Source organism: Drosophila albomicans, chromosome 3 (genome assembly GCF_009650485.2).
Source record: "Drosophila albomicans strain 15112-1751.03 chromosome 3, ASM965048v2, whole genome shotgun sequence".
Lineage (NCBI taxonomy): Eukaryota > Metazoa > Arthropoda > Insecta > Diptera > Drosophilidae > Drosophila > Drosophila albomicans.
In genome coordinates this window covers 10,658,234-10,679,224 of record NC_047629.2, presented here as the reverse complement: position 1 = coordinate 10,679,224, position 20,991 = coordinate 10,658,234, and the positions used below count along the sequence as shown (strand labels likewise).

The window sequence follows — 20,991 nt, the reverse complement described above, 5'->3', positions numbered from 1 at the left end:
TATAACTTTGTGGCGGCAGGAAGTGTATGTAACAGGTAGAAGGGGGCATCTCCGACCCTATAATGTATATATATTCTTGATCAGCGTCAACAGACGAGACGATCTAGCCATGTCCGTCTGTCTGAAACACTGGATCTCAGAGACTATAAGAGATAGAGCTATACTTTTTTTTCGACAGCATTTGTTATGTTTGCACCAAGTTTGTTTCAAATTTTGCCACGCCCACTTCCGCCCCCCCAAATCAACAAAAATCGAGTAACATGCGCAATTTTAATGCTAGAGTCGCGAATTTTGGTATATACAATAATATCTATAGTAATTCTGATACTTTTGTATCTGCAAAAAGGGGTCTCAGTTGCTTTGGCTATACCTTTCGGTATATTTGTAATATTTTTGGTATATTTTGAAAATAATACCACAATATTTTGCTTTTATTCAAAATGGGTAGCGGGTATCTCACAGTCGAGTACCCTCGACTGTAGCTTTTTTACTTGTTCAAGCATAATTTTAACCGCAAACAACATAACACCAAGTAGAATACAATGACTTATATGTGTATATATACTGGCACTCTAACTGACCGTGATATTTAAGGAAAATGTATATTTTTAAATATGAGGACATATAGTAGTCATTTTATTTGACTAGAAAATTAATTCAACCGATTCAACGGAAATATATTCATATAAAGTATACACTAAGCAGAAAAAGTCTGCGTACACACTTATCGCGCAACTTTGATGTTAAATAAAAATAGTTGTATTGAAGATTTATTTCCATCAACAACTTATTTAATTAAAATCAAAAAATATAAAGGCTAAGTACTTATCGGACCACCCTCGTATCTATTATCTCATTCATGCGTTTTGGCATTGAATAAACCAATTTTTTGGTGAATTCAGGTGGTGTTTTGCTCCACTCATCCAAAATTGCTCCCGATTTGAGGGAACTTATCGTCGAACTACGTCGTGAGGCTAAAACTCTGCGGGAAATTGGCGAAATTGTTTTCAAAACGCATTCAAAGAGTCAAAAATTTTGGTTTTGATTTTAATTAAATAAGTTGTTGATTGAAATAAATGAAGACTGGTTATATTTTTTCATAATAGATGTATCGTTAATTAAAAAAAAACAAGGCAATATCGTCAATGCAACTATTTTTATTTAACATCATAGTTGCGCATTAAGCTTTCAATGGATTGATGGAAATCAGCTGATTACAAATTGCAATTACAAATTTTGGCGCTTAAAAATTGTAAATTTTCAATGTTGCAGCCTTGTCTAAATAGGGTGTTACCATGATACGCATATGTTGCGAAATCGATACAAAGATAACGAGCTTGTCGTAAAAATATCGATGTTTGACGTAACATCAAAAAACATCGATTCAGCGCCAGCGCCAGCTTTTCCACCAATATCAAAATTTAATATTGCGCGCTATTTTTGCAAGTGATAAATTGTTTATTTTATAAAATATATATTTAAAATTAAAAATGTGTATTAAAACAATTTAGTATTATTATTCTTCACTATGCTGCGTTTGCTCATTCTGTGCGCATGGAACTGCAATGGACCTTTTGTCTGTCTCCAAGGTATTGTTTCCTTTTTTTTATATTTTTCATAATTTTCCAGCTGAGTAGTGGCTGGCGTGTTAAATCTATTTGATTTCGATCTGCAAACATTTTGACCTTGTGTGCAAGTTGGTTTATTGCGGCCGAAGACTGTTTTACATAGGGATGCTTTAGGATAACTTTTGTATTGTCCACAATATTTGAACGCGGAGTTGTCATGAGCTCCAAGCGTACTGCCGCAGGTGGCGCAGCTTCAAAGCGTGCTCTCTTTCGGTTGCATTTCAAGCGCTGGAGTTCATGACGTTTCCATTCCGCTTGCTCCAATTGCATTTGGTATTCTTCGCGCACCTTTTGCTCAAGCTTACGTTGCTCTCTCATCGCGGCCGCCATATTTGTTTTTTGTTTGCCAGTCGCTCGAAGTCCAAAGTGAAAGCCGTCCTTGTAGATCTTGGGCCTTGGAGTTGAGGGCTTCTCTAGTCGTTCGGGACGATTTGTTGTCGTTGTGAATCTCGAGGCATCTGAAATTTTAGTTGTGGTTATCTGTGTTTCATCCTCTGCTTCATTTGCTGACACACAGCCACCTGGCCATCTGTTAAGTATCTCAATTTCTAGTAAATTGAGATTCTTTAAGATTAACAGCGCATGCCTTTTAAAAGCCGTTATAGTCTTCATCAGACGATCCACTGCCTCGGGCTTCAGTTCTGCTTCATCTTGTCTATTCTTACACTTGTTTGGCTTTAAGATTGCTGGACAAAGCGTCGGAGGTGCTGGCAGCATCAACGATGTGGAGAAAAAAGTGCTGGAGGATTCCGTTGTCGGTGTAGTTGTCGTTGTAGTTGTCGGCGTTTCTTTCAATTTGTTGCTTTTTGACTTTTTACAGAAGTTTAAGAAATTCTTGTTTTGTTGATCTTTCTTGTTTACGCTTTTTAAAACGGATTCGGTTTCACGGTCCCGCTGCAATTTGAATTTCAGTTTCCTCATAATCTGTTCAAACTCTCGATCGGCTGCTTCATTCTGCAGACGTTCTAAGTTTCGCTGTCTCTGCTCCTCCTGCCGTGCATCGTTACTAGTTGCTGATAGTGATGAGGGCAACAGCAAGTGCTGCGCTTGCTCCTCCTCGACAGCGGGCTGGATATCAATTTGATTATTTTCGTTCTCCTTTAAATTTGGCTCATCGATTTTCATTAAATGATGCCACTTGGGAAAGTTCTTTGCTGGCCTTTGCCTATCTAATTCATCAAACAATGCACTGGGATCATTGGACGACAATGGTTGCAAAAGTCGTCCACCATGAGATGTCCAAGGTATGAGATTTTTGCCATACTTATTCGAGTTGCTGGCACTGCATGACAGTCTTTGAGACAATATTACCACAATTACCATTAGTATTATTTCAGTTACGTTGTGTCTCGGCATTGACATTGTTTTCTAAAGCAATTCATTTTGTTTCAAATTATAAAGTCAATTGACAAGAGAGTTCAAATAAAGCGTGTCCATCTTAGCAAAGCCAAAAACATTAAATAATTAATTTTAATATGATAGTGATAGAACTGAAGCTAATATTTGTTGAACTCTTTAGTACTATTGTCTGATGGAATTTATTTAACTAAACCCAAATCTAAATTGTTTTTCCTAATTCATAATCATAGATCTATAACAAAAATTAATAAATCTTTAATCGCCTTTACATTTGATTGTTTCAATGTTTCTAAGCACTTTGTGTGTATTTTAATATGTTAAAGATTGCTAGGTCCGTGTGGTTACCCCAATAACATCCATTTCTTCTGTAGTAATAGTTAATAATAGTTGTGTAGAAATAATTACTGCAACATATGTATGTATAGTGCTTATGAGTAATTGTCCCCATTAAAGTACTCTTAGTAACTGACCATGTGTCACGCAGATGAGGCGAAGTTTTGATGACGCAAACATTGCAACTATAGTGCATTGCAAAGGCCTAGTTGAACACACTCTTACTGTTGGCACTGACAATTGGCAGTCCATTGGAAGTACGCTGGAACATGGTCTGGAAGTCGCAAAGGCTTTTCTGAGTCAATCGTTGTCGCGTTTTAGTCAGTCGAATTTTCCACACGAAACGCAGCAGCTGCAAGGCACCTTAAAAGTGTCCTTCTCGAGAGAAAATAATATATATTATAAATAATAGGATTTTAGACGGAAACAAACGAAAACCAAAAGAAGAGAAAAACAATTTTCCCTTTTGCGTTTCGTAATCAGAGCAAAAAGGGTCCTGGTTCCATAACTCTTTAAATGCCACACAAACGCAAGAGGCATAAAAACTAAAGGGCATAATAAAAACCATCAAAACTAGTGAAATAGTGGAATATTAATTGCTATATCGTAGTGTTATTGTGCCTTAAAGGAATATCATCCTTTGTGCCATGACTGTCCACAATATGCACACCAAAATGATTATATTGATTTTATTTTTCTACAACGGTTCTTACAATTGGAGTAAAAAGTTCTAAGCTTCGCGTCAAGCTCTTTGCTCCATCCAATCATTCCACAGATTGTCAATCTGTGTGTGCGAGTGCGTGTGTGTGAGTGCGTGCGTGCGTCTAATTTATCAACGTCTGCGAAAAACAAGTATAAAATGTAAGTTGCCAGTGCAAAGTATAGTACATAGTAGGTAAATATGATATACATTATTAAGCATATTGCACGCACCGCTCCTTTGGTCTATCGATTTTATAATGTTGTCAACAGCAAAAACAATACCTACCCCAAGCCATGCCTCAATCAATGCCCCCCTTCAGAAGGACTCGCAACAACAAGTAGACAATAAGGAAATTCCCAATAAAAATACTCAAAACATCTGTGCGGTTGTATTTCGATACAGTGGTGGCACGCAATCATAGGTACAGTCAAACAGACATGTATTAGTATTAGTGTCTTTGTACTTGGAAATGACTTCGATTTCAAATTGGTTAAATATCAAAAGTATCGACTGTTATAAAAATCACGTTTTTAAAAGTGCATCTTTTCCTTATTCTTTATGATGAATTGAGGCATATGTTTCAAATTGAAAATGCATAACAATATTTAAACCATCTCAAAATATAAAAATATAATTTTACCGGAAGTTTATTTTAGTAATAATTTTGAAATCAATTTCTGTTTTAAGATAATTGCAAAAATTAACGAATTCGAAAACTTATAACTTAAATGAAATCAATCTTAGCTTTATTCCAAAACTATAAAAATATCATTTACTTATATTTAAAATTTTCTCAGTTATTGTTTTTCCACTGTATGTACACAGAGTCGCACGCGACATTTTTCGCCATACATAAAAATATAATATTGCTAGAAATTTTTTAAAAAGCTTTAGAAGAATCTCGCAGCTAAAGTCGTATTTGCATATTTGTCGATAATTTTACGGAAATGGGACGGTATCTTGTTTGTGCTCTTTTATAACTAGTATTAAGTTTATAAAGGAAATCCTATAGTAGTACCAACAAGGTCATCTTATTTGCTCGCCACTGTAGCGAAATCATTGCACTCTCTGACGGCGCTCCATTTTCCATTCCTTTGTTACACGGCCAAAAGCAAAGTATTCCATTCGTTCCAATTTGGAAATTCCACAGAGTTCACGGACTTGCGCACTACCACCAACGCAGTCAACACAATGTTTTGATTGTAAAAATAAAAGCCAGACTGTTGGGAATGAGTATGTGAGTGAGTGGATAGGAAACTTGGCAACACACGTTCACGCATTGTTTACAAATAGGCAAGCTGTGACCGCCACGTGGCACGTGGCACGAGTCACGCTGGAAGGAAGCACTGGAATATGTACAAAACGTACGCACCGGCCGGCTTTAATCTGCAATTATGTTAGGCATAAAAACATCGTCCCAATGACGTCAGCCGTTGACTCGACATTGGACTACTTTTGCTTGGGAGTGTGAAGAGCACAGGTTCTCCACCACGAATATCCTGTGCGAAGGCTAATGTCTTCGATATCGTACGCAATTGATATATATATTTTTTTTTGCAAATGACGTCAATGAAGTTTTATTTATACCCAACAATTTCGACACCAAACAACTCAGCCTTAGAAGTTCCCTTTGGCTTCCGGCTCACGCGACGTATAATTTATCGATTTGCTGCGCCTCATAAATCGTAGTTCCTCAACTAGCCCTGAAATTGTGAACGTCGCAAAAAAAAAAAAGAAAAAATTAACTAATTAGCTAATTAGTTATATAAATCGAATTGTTTATGCATTTTGGGCGCCGACTTATGCTAATTGTGGCCCCAATTGTTGATTTCAATCGTTTGCGTCTCGTTGTTCTGCCACATATTCGTATTAATAAATTAATGCATATATTTGTAGTATATGAATACTGTATATGCGAATCGGTGATGACCTTGAAGGTACACAAATCACGAATTGCAATTGCAATTGCAATTGTTGCAGCAATTGTTGTAAACAGCATTTATGTTTATGTCGCTTGCCTAATATTTAATTGCACACAGAAATGTTTGCTCAGAATTTTTACAACCATTTCTAGCACAAAATGCATTTCGCTACGACGCAAAAACCCCTCAACTATATGGCAGCTATTATTATATAGCAGATGATACTGCAGATGAGCGACAGAGCATAAAGGCGTGGGGTAGGTAGAGAGATAGGTGTACAGTGCGATTTATATAAACAAAAGGCTGTTGCTATTGTTTTCATCCGACTTTGATTAGATAATCAGACTGATGGCTTTCAAAGCAAGCAAATAATTTTCCACTCGTGCTCTTGATTTAGAAATGGTTCAATTCGGGCCATAGGTCCATAAACTTCATAACGTCGATCGTCTATGTTAATTGATGAGTCAAATACGTAGACATCACAAACTGCGTTATGACGCATATTCGAAGATAAACAAAATAAACAAACAATTGTCGGAATTCATAAACATAAAGATTGTATTTAAATGATGCCTAATTTCACCACTGAACTCTAACGAGCTTCCAGCGCTTATCTTTTGAGCTGAACAAAAATTGCTTACATTGTGACGGCAATTTGTCATATCTTGTTTACATGACTTCCCTTTATCCTCCTTCCCCCTTTATTTTCCACATTCATCTCAATTAATAAAATTTATACTTTGTTTTCGTAAGTTGTTATCGTATAATCTGTTACAAGGATCGCTGACAAACCACTTACAACACTGTTATTAATTTCCTGTTGTTAATTTTCATTTTACAGAACTACCGGACGTGTCTCTAGCCCTGGTTTCAGTTTTGAGCGCCCTCAAGAAACCCAACGTTGAGCACAATTTATTAACAAAACAACAGCGAAAATATTGGCACGATTCTACGTAGCAAAACAAAAATCGCGTTGACATTCCAGTTGTTGTTATCTTTACCACTCGTTTCTTGCTACAAATTTGAAGTTGCGTGAGTGTTCGTGTGTGTGTGGAATATTTTTCAAAGCTTTTTTTGCGTCATAAATTGAAATACATATTTGTTCGTGTGCCGTGCAAATATAACAACAACAACACAGTTCAAGCAAATAGGAGAAGCGAATAACAAAACTGTGCCAACGTCGTCGCTGCTCACTGCTATCAAAGACAATACAATCTCGCGATCTCTCCCCCAATACCAAAGCAAACGAACGGCAAGCAGCGCAGCCAGGAGGGCTGCACACAGAGGGTGCGAAAGAGAGGCAAGATTAGCAGGCATACACAATACAGTCGTATATAAGCACGCTCATATCAGCGAACTGTGTGCATTCAGCATTCGACTTCGGCAACGTCGCTAGAAGAGCTCAATTTCAATAAACAATTTCAGTCGTATTTCGCCTCTTGTTGGAAACGGATTAGACTCTGCATAAGCTGTTGGGACAAACAAGTGCATAATATACATATGTACATATGTAGGTTAATATTATAACCACAATAAAATATATAAAAGAAAACTGTTGAACAAAATTCACTTCAATGTCGATTAATTCGCCAATATTGTTAAAAAACTGTGACCTGTATTAAACAGGCAAAAAGCAAAATAATATTAAAACGACCAAAACAAGCAAACAAACAAACACCAAAAAACATTGTAACAAACATTGCCAAACAGTGAGTGTGGCAAACAACAAAGAGTTGTTTGCTTTTTAGTTCTTCACGTTCGGTTATTTTTTTCATTTCTTTGTGTTTGAAACGGCAAACAAACGAACGTAACCGTTTGAGAGCAACTGTTTCCTGCAAAACTGTAAATCGAGCAAGCCTATTATTGTGACTTTAAACAAAAACAACTAACAAAACCGCGAGTGTGCAACTAAATAAAGAAAGCAACAATTAGAAAAAACCAACAACACAAGAAAAACAGCAATTCTGTTAATTGGGCTTAGGCCATTGTATGGGTAAGTTTATCAGAAATAAATTAAAATAGTTGTAAGTCATTCTCTCAGTGTACGCAGTATGTGTGCATTTACATTTTGAACAGCATTGGCCCATACCGCAATTGCCCAGCAACAGGTTGAACTGAAATAATATTAGATTTTTATTTTTAGACTATTTGTTTTGTAAAGCAGAAACACAAATGCCTCTAGCTGAGTAAGAAACCTTAGCACTGTTCTGAGCTAAAATACGCAATACGTAGTCACAATCCCCCAGTTGGGGGGTAGGAATACTAATGATGATTCACCTGTAATTGCAAGTAAATTGAAACAAAGCGTGTAAATTTTCGAAAAATTGAATCATGTTACAAATGAGGCAAACAAATGACGCAAGTGTTTCTCTCTAATCAACAACAATAAACAGCCCCTAGAGCTGAATGGGGGACCTTGGTATGATTTAGATAACGGACTAACGAACCGACTGAATGACGACGTTGAACTCGTTTCCAGACACACATCAATTAGTGGGTGTAGTTGCCCTCGCAGGGCATGAATTGGACACGTGCCGCAGTTGCTTTATCGTCTAATCATATAACTTATATGGCTTAACCACTTCGGCCCCATCCGGTGGTGTTCGATTCAGTTTCTAACTCGAACATCTCGCTCTAATCAGTTGGGGCGCGACTCTATCAGCACTTGAGGGAAAGCTTGTTGCTCGTTACATTCCTGTTGCCGTCGCCAGATAAGCGGCAAATATTCATTTGACTTCGAAGAATATGATTAACGAGTGTTTCCAATCGACAAGCAAACAATGCATAACCAGATGTAGAAGAGCTGAAAACGTCAGCAAAGATTCTCAGTAAGATTGAGACCTTGTCTTGAAATAATACTGGGAACTGCAAGCAATGACTTTGAGTTACGTTTACCTGTTAGGTATGGTGCAAAAGATCGTAGTGCACTGATTACGGCAAATTGAAAAGAAGATTGATAAATGATCATTTGAAATAGTAGAAACATCCTTCCCAGTAAAATGACATTTACTTAACAGTCTGCAATGTCATAGGCAATCATATAGAGAATGGGAAGAAAATATAAAGAACTTTTTTCAGATCAAAATTAATAAATCAAGTGTAATCTTTTATTTCTTCAGCTGACAATAGAATTTAATTAATTATTGAAAGTCAATTTAGCATAAGCAAAATTACTTATAATATCATTTTTACTAGCTAGTTTTACTAATCATTATGAAAATTTCAATTCTCTTAATACAGATCAGTCTAAACAATCAACGAAATTTGGAGACGAGCCGGACCTCCTGTTCAACCGAGCGCAGGGCCGGAATAGTCTGCATAGTCTTGGCGCTTCCTCTGCTTCATCAGCAGCCGCAGCCGCTGTCCAAGCATCTTTGAATCCAAGCGTCAACGCATCGCGACAATTCGCCAACATTCAACTAGAAGCCACATTCAATGACTGTGAAAGTGGATACGTGCCCACCGTGGGCCGTTGGGGTGCCGAATGGCCAAGCTGACTCGCCGTTGCAAATGGCCACGGCCAGCAGGACGGAGCAGCTGGCGGTGATGGCGACGCAGTTAACGCTGCTGCAGTCATCGCAGCTGCTGTGGGAGAAGCCACCGGCTCAGTGGAACAGCAGCTGGCGTATGCAATGTGTGGCATGGGATTGACTACCAGTGCCAAGCATGACGCTATTGAACAAGCTGGAAAGTCCAACGGTGGCACTCACCGGGCCATGCCAATGCGCACGCCCTCAACATCCAGTGAGGATGACGACGAAGATATTGAGGAGCCACAGCAATGGCTGCCAACCGACCTAACATCGGTGGCAAGCGCATCGGAGCGTTACTCCGATATCACTCAGCTGCTGGCTAAACAGCAGCAGACGCTGCAGCGGACTCCAGATGCCCGCTGGGCTATGGCCGATGGCTATGATCTGACTGCCTACAATCAGATCAACGGCGTTTGGCCACTGGGCCATCCTTTACCGTTGCCCGATTGGAGCAGCGCCGAGGAGCCCGCCAAGGCAGAACTAATTTTCGAGAACGTCTGGCAATACGAAGAGCTAACTGGCATTATAGAGACGGCACTGCAACGCATGCTGGAGGAGACTCACTACAATACGGTCAATCTGTTTGTGGACTTCTATCGCAGCTTTAAGCGCACACGTCGTTCGGATCTGCGCAGCTTCTTTCAGTTCTACGATGTGCCCATCAATCGACGCCACCACATGTGTGTGTCGCTGGCTTTCGAGATTATAGCGCGATTGGTGCAAATGTTTCCACAGCTGGGACAGTATTTGTACGTTGTATCCTGCGAGGAGCAGGTGGTCGACTGTAATGACTATGTGCAGATGGACGAGGAGTATGGCATGAATTCAGCGGATGCGGGTGTTGAAAAGGAGCACGTGATGGTCGCTATGCGTTTCGCCATTGGCGAGCGTCATGGTGTCATGATTCTCGATCCTGGCTATCATGTGGGACGCGCCGTTACCGTCATGAGCGATCAGAGCTATCCCCACACAGGTAAGAGAGCAAAATAAAAGTTGTAGCTGGACTTAACTAACTTACTTTATGTATTGCCTTGTAGGCTGGTTCAATCAATCGAAGGAGCCGCATCTGCAACGAGATTACTGCTACAGCTACAGTCAGCACAGCGACAAGTTTGTGGAGTGGAAGGAACGTGAGATACGTGGCGATGAGGCCAGTTTCAAGACCTCCCTCATTTACATTGCCCAAGAGTATATGACCGCCGTGGATGTGACAGTGCGTCGAAATCTGGTTTACAATTTCCGTTCGCTGTTGTCGCGCGATGCCAAGGGTCGCGTCTACGCTGGTCTTTATTTCCCACTTGTTTCCAATGTGCAGGAGGCGCATCTAACTCTTTTCTATGATGGACCCAACGAGCAGCGCGTGAAAGCCAAGCTCATGTTTAGCGCTTTTAAAGTGGGCAAAGGCAAGGTAAGTTAAACATTTATTATTCACTTTTATACATTCCACAATTGTATGTTAATTTTATATGTGCAGCAACTGCCGGACTATGTGCTACAGCACCTGGTAAAGCTTTCACCACAGCTGAATATGTCGCAACATGAATTGACCGAGCTTTGCAAATCACTTTGCGAGGTCGTCTCGGATCAGAATTTTATAGGCCAGGTGCTGGCTATTAACGACGATATTGGTGTCATGTCCATGGAGAATTGACAGTTAAAGCAACCTAAGAACGCTGCTGCAACACCAACAACAACACCAACTCCAACGCCATCTCTATCACCAGTTGAGGAGATCGAGAAAAATAATGATAATGCAGCTGCAACTTAGACGTTATCAAAACATTTTCAAAAAATACTTTCCAAACTAAAAAAAAACTTAATTTAATAGAATTAGACAGCACTTACAAGCAAATATAATTGAATTTAGTAATATATATACCCACTTATAAACACTATAAACAACAACTATACTAACATATATACATATACACATCACTAACGGACACTTGAAGACTTTGTAAATCCCTAGTATGATTTAATCAAACGAAAAAATTCTCAATTAGAAAAACGTAAATACGAGTAATACTATATTTAGATTTTCTTTTTGAACTTTGCTTGATTTCAAATATATTTCAATTTCGTCTATAATAAACAAATTAAACTATGTATACGCAAAGGCGAAAAATGCATAAATAAGTTAGTTGATATATACATTTTTGTTCAAACGCACTGTAATACTTTTGTTTAATAAATAGCAAATCAGCTAGCAACAAAGTTTTTTCCAAAATTTTAAACCGAAAAAATGTAACGTCCGCAGTATTTCAGAGCGGTATAATTAATATACCAAAAACCAACAGTTATTTAAATTTTGCTTTTTGAGTTTACAGCGCGTGGTCACACTGTAAGCCGGCTGCTAATCAGCTGTTAGCGTTGATATTAAATTCCGAATTAGACATTTGATGAACACATCAGCTCATAAGCAAACAACTTATCCAATTTAATTTGTTGTACCTCTTGATAATAACAATAGGATTTGTGCACTGAAAAGCATATTTAATGAGACTGATAACTGTTGATACCGTTAGGAATCACTTACCGGCGTTGACACCTGTTGCTGCTTGCGACGGCCAGCAACAAAATTGAACAAAATATAAAATCAGGTTCTATACAGAAAACGCGCGCGCGAAACATTAACGATTTTAGTTGTCTTTTGAATTTCTTGCCGTGCGGTTGTGTTTCGAAACCGGTTTGTGTTGCTCGTTGGTTATTGTTGAAATTGAAACGTGACGCGCCGTTGTCTGTTGTTGATCGTAGTCACAAATTGAAACTATTTACCTTATTAACTCAAAAAGGTAGTCCAATATTAGCATAGTCAACGCTTCGCTACGCCACACAATACAATAAGCAATAAAACACGCAAGTGCATAGAAACGCAGTGGCTTTAAATCTTCATTTTAAGTGAATTGTGCAGTAAGTACTATTTGTTTTTGTATATATGTATGTATATTCATAAATACATATATTCGCCTATATGCAAGGCTATGTGCAGTAGGGCGCAGTAACAATAGAAATAGAAAGTTAACGAAATGCAAGCAAGTTTGGTTTTTTTTTTTGTTGACGGAAGTCGAAGACGCCGAACCGTTGACAACGCGAAAAAAACACTTCAGAGCCACACACATGTACATGTGTAATACACACACACTGAAAGAGACGTGTGCTTGTATTTAGTGGGTTATGTTGCCGACCCTCTTCGCACCTCTACAGATGTCCATTAGAGTAACGTACGTTTCATATGTTTGTCTTTTCTATACATACAGACTTACATATGTCTAGCATTTGGCCCATTCTATTGGTTTCGTAGCTTTGGCTCTTCAACTTTCATTCCCTTGACTTGACTCTTGGCTCTTCTTTTCTTCTCTTGTTAATTTGCATTTTATGTGTCGTTTGTTGGCGTTGTTTTTTTTTTAGAAAACCAACTGCTATCTGGGCCAGAATTTCTCAGCGTTCGCTTTAGTTTTATTCATTTACTTATAGCATTTTAAATTGTTTTATATTACACTACCAAGTCCAGCGGAGGCATTAAATGAAGATAAAATTAAGGTAATCAGATCCAAGTCAAAGTTCACCACTTATATAACACTTCAATTACGATTTGTATAAATGGCTTAAACCTATCATGTTGTATTGATAATACGCCCTAAGTGCAAGCAGCAAAATGGCAGCGTAAATAAAAACACAAGTAAAAAAGCATACAACATTATCGAATTGTTGCTGACTCAAGTCAAGTGTCGCGTCGCAAAGAGTGCACTCGATGCTCAGTCAAGTGTCTCAGCTCAGTTAAAGTTCTGCTGGCTACGTAAATGCTTATGTAAATGCTAATACCCTTAATTGTTGGTTGTGATAATAAATATTTATAATTAACGCACAATTAAAACAGGTGGAAAGTTTAAACTTTAATAGTCAAAAGAGGGTTAATTTAATCGACAACATTGTGGTTTCCTGGTTGTTCCACATTTGCTTGTGATTATCGTCTATCGATTTCTAGTGCAGTGGATTATAAATGGAAGCCATTTTATATGCCACTTAATTGGTTATGCAGTAATTGCGAGCTGTAATTTAGATGAGATTAATACAAACTTGCAATTTTGTAATTACAACAAAAATTGTTTTTTTGCTTGTATAATATATATATTTTAGTACTAGAATCAATACTTACACACATACGTCACCCAGTGCAGTGGAACTTATCAGTGTCGTAGCAACGACCTTTGCACCCTCCGTCTCTTCTAATATTATGACTGTGGTTTTTTTTCCTTATCTCTCCCTTCCTATAGTTTGAACATATAACAAAATGTTGTTAATTCTCACACTCATTATCTTTGGCCTGTTGGTTTTTGGATTTCTGATCACCAAGACAACTAAAGAGGTGCCCAAATCCTGGTTTGAATGGAAGACCGAATTCAAATATCAATATCTGGGCATGGCGGGTCTTATCCACGACTGGCAGTACACGTCAAGGGATCGCGTGAGTAAGTAACTAGTAAAGCGACTACTTGTTTGCTGCTTGTCTGTTGAAAATTGCCCAACCAATTATCCACATAATATTAACTCGATTTATCATGGTGATTATCTAAAATTTTATAGCACTCTACAAGCAACCGGATCGCATTGCTGTCATCACCGGTGGTAATCGCGGCATTGGCCTGCGCATTGTGGAGAAATTGCTAGCATGCGATATGACTGTCGTTATGGGTAAGTTTCAGTTGCACTTCTCACGCCTAGTCTAAGTTTCTAAGGGCGTTAATGCACAATGGGGATCAGCGCTCAATTACGGATTCAACAGACACCCATATACAAAAATACCAAAGGAGGGCATGCACGACGACAAACGGCAAGCGACAAGATGATGGCCAAAAAAACACCAAAAAAATTGTTGAAATCGCGTGATTAGCATGTGAAATGAGACTGAAATCACGAAATAAATAACAAATTCCTCCCCACACGCTGTCCACATGAGCAGCATGTTGCTAACGCTTGGCAGCATAAATGTTGCTAGCAACCAAAGTGGTGCCAAAAAGTATTGCATACTTTTAGGCACATTACTATTTCACTTGATGGCAGTAATATAAAATTTGAATTGAATGGAGACAATTCACATAAATATGAAAAGTCAAAGTGAAAAATTAAATTTTTTAATAAATTATTTCAGGGGTTCGGGATCCTGCTGGTGCCAAGACAGCTGTTGGTGACATTGTGGATCTTACCCAAACGAAAGGCAAACTCATTTGCGAGCAACTCGATGTGGGTGACTTGAAATCAGTGCGCACCTTTGCCCAGCGTATCGCAGAGAAGTATCCAAAGATCGATGTGCTATTCAATAATGCTGGCATTATGTTTGCCCCCTTTAAACTGACCGCTGACAACTATGAGTCGCACTTTGCCATCAACTACTTGGGTCACTTCCTGCTTACACATCTTCTGCTGCCACAGCTGCGTGCTGCTGGACGAGATGGAAAGAATGCACGCATCGTGAATGTGAGTTCGTGTGTGAATCTGATTGGCAGCATCAACTACAAGGACATTAACGGACTGTGAGTAAATAATTATTATTTGTGCTTTTCTCTGTTAAATCTGTCTATTCTCTTTGCAGCAAGAACTACTATCCGGGTGCTGCTTACAGTCAATCGAAGTTGGCGCAAATTCTTTTCACACGTCACCTGCAATCCCTTTTGGATGCAGAGAAGTCGCATGTGCAGGTGATTGCAGTGCATCCGGGCATTGTGGACACCGAACTGTTTGAGCACTCGGCCACCACATCAGTGCCATTCCTCAAGAAAATCTTCTTCAAGACACCAGAGCGTGGAGCTCGCACTGTAGTCTATGCGGCCATAGAGCCATCGATTGAAGGCCAAGGTGGCATCTATCTTAGCAATTGCGGTCGGGGTCCATTCCATGCCAGTGCCAAGTCGCCCGTGAAGTGTGAAAGGCTCTTTGATTTCTCCTGTGATCTGCTGAAAATCAAGGAATACGGAAATGGCAAATAATGATTGAAATATTCAAATCAAAGGATACCCTAAACTCCATAAACAATACAAATATAATCATACAAGCAAAAACATTCTTCAACTGGTGACACGTTAATTTGCGTTAAGCTACTCTTTGTATACACATTTCTTAATTGTATATGTTTGTAGTCATATTTCATATTTGATTCAAAGTCAAGTATTTAGCAATGTTTCGTATAGATACGGATAAGCAGCGACTAAGCGCGGATAACAACTTAATACTTCAAATATATTTTAAAGCAATTTACACACATATGAAATGCGATTTGCAATACTTTTCAATTACCGCGTATACGATATTTTAATTAACTTGTCTGCTTTGATTGCCATCTGCAGCAGCAGAAGCAGCGTCGACCCGACACAATTGCAATTAAAAGTGCAGCAATAGCACGCAAAATGCAATGCACTTCACTCGCTGCTTTTTTTCTCGGCAACTCCAAAGCAACGAGCAATAGCAACAACAAGAATAGCAGCAACAGCATCGTCAACAGCTGTTATATGTCAAATTTAAAACAGCAAACAATTTAATTTGTACTCCTCGAAACAATGAACGATTAACATTCAACATTTTTGCGGAATTTTAATCGACTTCAGAGAGAGGCAGTCTGCAGACCCAGCTTAGAGTTAGGTGGGCAAATGGGTGGATCGACGACAATCACAACGACAACTAAACGACAACTGCAGGCACAAGTTGTGCTTCAGTTGGCTGTCACTTGAACAGTTGAACTTCAAAGCAAAATCGCACTGCATTCGTATCTTCTGCAGACACCAGCTTAAAGATACAAGATACAATCACACATGCTTACATATAGTACTGCTAGATACATATCAATGTCGATAATGTGTAGCTGGGGCTTTGTTGCTTTGTTACTTCACTACATATTTGTTGTTCCTCTTTGGTTTTTGTTTTTTGTTTTTGGGTTTATCAGATTCGTGGGCGCAGTCATCAATCAAACTCCACTTGAATGAGCTGACTGACTGACTGAATGATGACTCTCAGACCTGAGTCTCGCAGACCAAATGAAGTCATCTGCCTGCCAAGTAAGGCATTAAAATGTGTGTGCGTGTTTAGCGGACATTAAAAGTGTTGATTGGATTTGTTGGCTATCATCTCATCATCAGGCTAAATCGCAGTGATAGATGCTCTTTAAAATGAGGAGCACACAGATAAGTAATAATGTATTAGGTATCTGCCAAACTGGTTTTCATGCCCCGTCGAATTGTATGAGAATTAGATCATAATTGATAAATCTGTTAACAGATTTTTATAAAGTTGCCAACACATTCAGTTAATAAACCAGTAAAGGGCCAAAAACACTTTATGGCAGTGTCGTAATTGGCTAGAGTTAGTTGAAGTTGGAATTTATCAATCTATAGTTATTGTGTATGATATAATAGAGAAGAGGAATGCAAGTAAGATACATAGAGCAGAGCCAGATAATGAAGTGCTTGCTGTTTAAAAGAAGTAAATGCGTAATATTCATGGGGTTGGAATTACTTATTTTTTAGCTTTTAAATATATTGAAAAGTCTAAACTAGGAATAGACTGTCAATTGCTTTGCATCTGTTAATTTTTTGGCATTATCTATGCAGCACTCTTTAAATTCTCAAATATATTTAATGGGTCTTTCAATTATGAAGAAGTGTTTTTAAATACTTCATATAATTATATTATTATTATTTAATTTACTTTATTAATTCTTTTCCAGGCGATTTCGCCTGTTTTCCCTTGCTATTAAAATCTTCATCACGTTCAGGATCTATTTTAATTGCTATGAAATTATAATTGCTATGAATATTAGCAGTTAAAATTTGTTCTTCGAGATATCCGCATTCTCTTTACAATTCTTTTTGCGCTTGGCATACGAATAAGCTGCGATTATCTGAATCTCAGTTCTGAACTCTAGTTGAAACTCTCTTGGCAAATTCCAAGGCATGCAACTGTTGATTCGTGTGGCACAATCGCTTGATGAACTTACTCCTAGTGTGCCATTAATTGTGAAGAGTGTCTTAACAACTCTAGCTGCTCATCTGCTTGACCAGCGTTGGTTGCTGCCACAAGCTTGTTGCTGGTCATCCTCCTCCTCTTCCTCTACTTTGCAGTGCGGTTAATGTGCTTTTTATTTAAATGCGACTCGTAAAACAATTTGGTGTTGCACAGTTGCTCGTTGGCTGTTGCCCGTTGGCTGTTGCCTGGCGGCAAATTCTTTGCAACAATTTGCTGCTCCAATTCAAGTTGTTTGCCAGTTGTTTGTGGCCACAGCAACAACATCTTCTTCTAGCCAAGCGCATCCACATTAATCATGTGCCAAGATTTATGGCGACACAGCGCCCACGCCACCAACTCTGCCACTTGCCACTTGCCACGCTGCCAACGCACGTGTTTATTTCATTTCACTTCACTTCATTTCGTGTGGGCGAGTCCGAGTTTTCTTCCCCTCCTCCCCCATCGCTCGCTTTTTGTTAGACGCCCACTTGCCTGCCGTTCTTCGCATTGTTGCATGCTGCAAGTGGCAAGTAGCAGGCGAGTCGTGTAGAAATTAAATTCATTGAGCAACAGGCAATAGCAGTAATTGCTTGTTGCAACGGTTTCTAATGCAATTGCGCCTGTAATTCGTCTAAAGCTAACAAGTGGAAGTGGGAGTTGCCAAAATTACGCATACGTCAAGAGCGCCAATGATTAAATTGAGGTGCTTGTGATAATATAATTATTAAAATAACTAAATAACAATAATAGTCATAATTATAATAAATAATAAAATAACAAATAACAAGTTCGAAATAAGTAGCGATCAGAATACAACACTGAAAACAAAATTTTTCTAAAATCAAGAACATTTATCTTAAAAAGTTACCACTTTAAGAACAAATTCTTAAACCTACGAGCATTAGTCATAAAAAGTCAAAAATTGAATAAATAAGACCAAAGAAACTTGATTTTGTTAACAAAATTATGTAATTCATCGAAATTCCTATAAAATGTATATTTAGTCTTCGAGGTTTTCGTTAATTGCTCAGTTAGTCGAGCTGTCGCGAACCATTCTTCTTTGTTCTCTAAGATCCTAAGGGCTTGGGGTTCAAATGCTGCGCAAATCGTTGATAAGAATTTCGTAAGAAACAGTCATCAACAATCTAACATTTACACTGCATTCTCTCTTAAAACTATTCATTTTTTTCCTCTCAGGATGTGTTTTCTAACTTTAACATTTTCATGTCCTTGACGCACTTTTTAGTCAAAAGTTCCAAGTACTAGGACCAAAATCTTGATTTTAGAACTTTTATTTCAGTGAAGATACTATAATAGGCGATAAATATTAATATTAATAATAACAGCTCAATTTTATTTAATAGCATTTAATGCTACTAACATGGGTACTAATTTGAGAATTCCTAATTTAGAAATTGAATTGCAATCGAGAATTTAGAGCCCAGCTATTAAGTTTGCTTAGAATTGAGTTATTTAGTTTAATTAACATTACTTACCTTATTAATTGTTAGCTACTGAGTTTGTGTAGATTCCATACAATTAGTCAATTAGTATTCCTTTTTGAAGCTATTAATATTGTTGAATCAATGCTTGCTTTAATTGTTGCAATTAAAATTAGTAGGCTAATAAACCTAAGAATACTTTTGTGAGAGAGCTTTAAGAAATTGCAATTAATATAAATATCACGCATACGCAGTGGAAACTGTTGGCGAGTTTTGTCTGCTACAAATTGAATTCCAATTAATTCAATGAACAGTTTAGGGAGTGTGCTTGATCCAACTATTTTAAAGTAATAGTCAAGAGTTAGTCGCAATAAATATTAAGCATACGCAGTGTCAACTCAATGCAGAGCTGCAGTTTTCGTCTGAGTTCCGTTTTGGTGGACAGGTGTCAAAAGGCACATGGTCAACAAGTCGTCCAAAAGCCCATTGCTGTTGATTTGCTGCACGTTGCACGCTCTACGTTGCTGTTGTTGTTGCTGATGAGTTTATTTCGCTGGCGCCCCAAAACTTGACAAGCAGCGACCAGTTGTAGTTGTTGTTCTTGATGTGAGTTGTTGTTGCGTTTTAATTACAGTTGTGCATCCGCTTCGGAGACATCCGCAAGTGGCCAATTGGATATATCTGCTCACACTCACACACTCAGAGTGCTACTCATTCTCACATTTGTTTGATTTACGCTCTGCCATTAGTAGGCAAAAGTAGTTGTTGTGCATCTGCTGCTGCTGCTGCCGCTTGTCGCAAATGTCAAAAGGTTAATTGGATTGTGGCAGCAACTTGCAGCTTTGCCACAACGAAACGATAAGCTGGCAGCCGTTCAGAATGCTCTTTGGTCAAACAATCTAAGTAGGAAGACACCTCGAATTTGTTGTGTGTGGAATGTGAATGTGTTTTTTTTTTGTGTTGGCGATAAGCATTTGTAATTGGCAAGATAAGCTACCAAATAGTATCAAAGCGTTAATAATTAAACAAATATTCTCACCCTTGTTTGCACAGTTTGAAGCCACGGTTGCAGACGTTACGCATACGCCGCATCGTCCCATTGGCCATTAGCGAATCTCTCGCATTCAATTTGCATAATTTATAATATTTAATTACTTTCGCAGTCAATTAATCAAAACACTCACCAAAACTTTAACTCTTTGGTTTAGCCTCCGCAATTTGCATATTGACGCCTCAAACGGATGGCTGAGATCCCTTGAAGTGGCACTTTAGTTTATTTTTGGAGGTCCAGCGGCGTCTTGTAAAAGAAACCAAAAAAACACGGCCAACAAAAAATTCGCATCAATATTTGTGGCCGTCGGGTATTACTTGGGTTTCTTGTTGTTGGTGTTGCGCTACTTTGATGTGGTGCCTGCCCCATTTTATGCTCGATTATCGCAGACAAAAGGCCGCTAGAAAAAATAGTAAAGAGCGAGACTGAACCAAGACTACCTCAATGAGTGAGTGAGAAGCTAAATCTGCGGTTGTAATGACCATCGAGATTCCACAGGCCAGAAAGCCGTTGAGCTTGTCAAAAAAGTGCTCCGATGTAATTAATCGTAAAGTATTTACACGCTGCGTTTGTGTGCTTCGATCATCGAGTTCAACTTGAGGCTGTGGCTGCTCCGGCTGCGGCTTCGACTGCGGCGCCTCCGTTGTGGCTCTCTAGGTTTCCATATCAAGTGGGGTTGCGTGATTTTTTGGCAACGGCAACGGCAACAGCAACAAAAGTAAAAGTGTTAAATTGAAGGTGAGGTAGCCGGCTGTCAGCTGCTGCCTGTTGCCTGGTTGCTGGTTGCTGCTGATAACTTATAAGTTGGCCAGCCTCCTCAGAGTTGACAGGGGATTGCATTCCAAGCAACCAACTTGGCCAACTGCAGTGGCAAACTGTCTTCAACTGTCTTCGACTGGAAATAACTTCAATTACCAATCAGCAATAATGTTATTTGTTTATTGCATAAACCAACAAACAAATAAACAGACAGACAGACAATTAGACAGAGCAAACAACTGAGCTCAAGAAAAAGCTATCCAACGACC

The 20,991-nt window shown here is 38.7% G+C and overlaps 3 protein-coding genes across 3 annotated transcripts; 2 read left to right on the top strand and 1 right to left on the bottom strand.

The window, feature by feature from the left end:
* Window positions 1-1,381: 1,381 nt before the first annotated feature.
* On the bottom strand, window positions 1,382-3,035 carry LOC117567208 (uncharacterized). Its single transcript, XM_034247038.2, has one exon. The coding sequence runs from the start codon at window positions 2,988-2,990 to the stop codon at window positions 1,542-1,544; it is 1,449 nt and encodes a 482-aa protein (XP_034102929.1). The 5' UTR covers window positions 2,991-3,035; the 3' UTR covers window positions 1,382-1,541.
* A 4,020-nt stretch (window positions 3,036-7,055) lies between these two features.
* On the top strand, window positions 7,056-11,586 carry LOC117567210 (uncharacterized). The gene is made up of 4 exons (XM_034247039.2): window positions 7,056-7,938; window positions 9,186-10,451; window positions 10,516-10,886; window positions 10,953-11,586. Exons 2-4 carry the CDS (start codon window positions 9,578-9,580, stop codon window positions 11,127-11,129), a joined length of 1,422 nt encoding a protein of 473 aa, XP_034102930.2. The 5' UTR covers window positions 7,056-7,938; window positions 9,186-9,577; the 3' UTR covers window positions 11,130-11,586.
* A 291-nt stretch (window positions 11,587-11,877) lies between these two features.
* Window positions 11,878-15,753, top strand: LOC117567211 (dehydrogenase/reductase SDR family member on chromosome X). Its single transcript, XM_034247040.2, has 5 exons — window positions 11,878-12,388; window positions 13,753-13,947; window positions 14,063-14,170; window positions 14,628-15,009; window positions 15,069-15,753. The coding sequence occupies exons 2-5, from the start codon at window positions 13,770-13,772 to the stop codon at window positions 15,460-15,462; spliced, it is 1,062 nt and encodes a 353-aa protein (XP_034102931.1). The 5' UTR covers window positions 11,878-12,388; window positions 13,753-13,769; the 3' UTR covers window positions 15,463-15,753.
* Window positions 15,754-20,991: the final 5,238 nt, after the last annotated feature.

Excerpts from the sequence above, each read along its gene's own strand:
- LOC117567211 (XM_034247040.2), top strand. The coding sequence starts at position 13,770 with ATGTTGTTAATTCTCACACTCATTATCTTTGGCCTGTTGGTTTTTGGA. Across the intron at positions 13,948-14,062 it reads CACGTCAAGGGATCGCGTGA|CACTCTACAAGCAACCGGAT; the intron begins GTAAGTAACTAG and ends AAAATTTTATAG. Across the intron at positions 14,171-14,627 it reads CGATATGACTGTCGTTATGG|GGGTTCGGGATCCTGCTGGT; the intron begins GTAAGTTTCAGT and ends AAATTATTTCAG.
- LOC117567208 (XM_034247038.2), bottom strand. The coding sequence starts at position 2,990 with ATGTCAATGCCGAGACACAACGTAACTGAAATAATACTAATGGTAATT.
- LOC117567210 (XM_034247039.2), top strand. The coding sequence starts at position 9,578 with ATGTGTGGCATGGGATTGACTACCAGTGCCAAGCATGACGCTATTGAA. Across the intron at positions 10,452-10,515 it reads TCAGAGCTATCCCCACACAG|GCTGGTTCAATCAATCGAAG; the intron begins GTAAGAGAGCAA and ends ATTGCCTTGTAG. Across the intron at positions 10,887-10,952 it reads TTAAAGTGGGCAAAGGCAAG|CAACTGCCGGACTATGTGCT; the intron begins GTAAGTTAAACA and ends TTATATGTGCAG.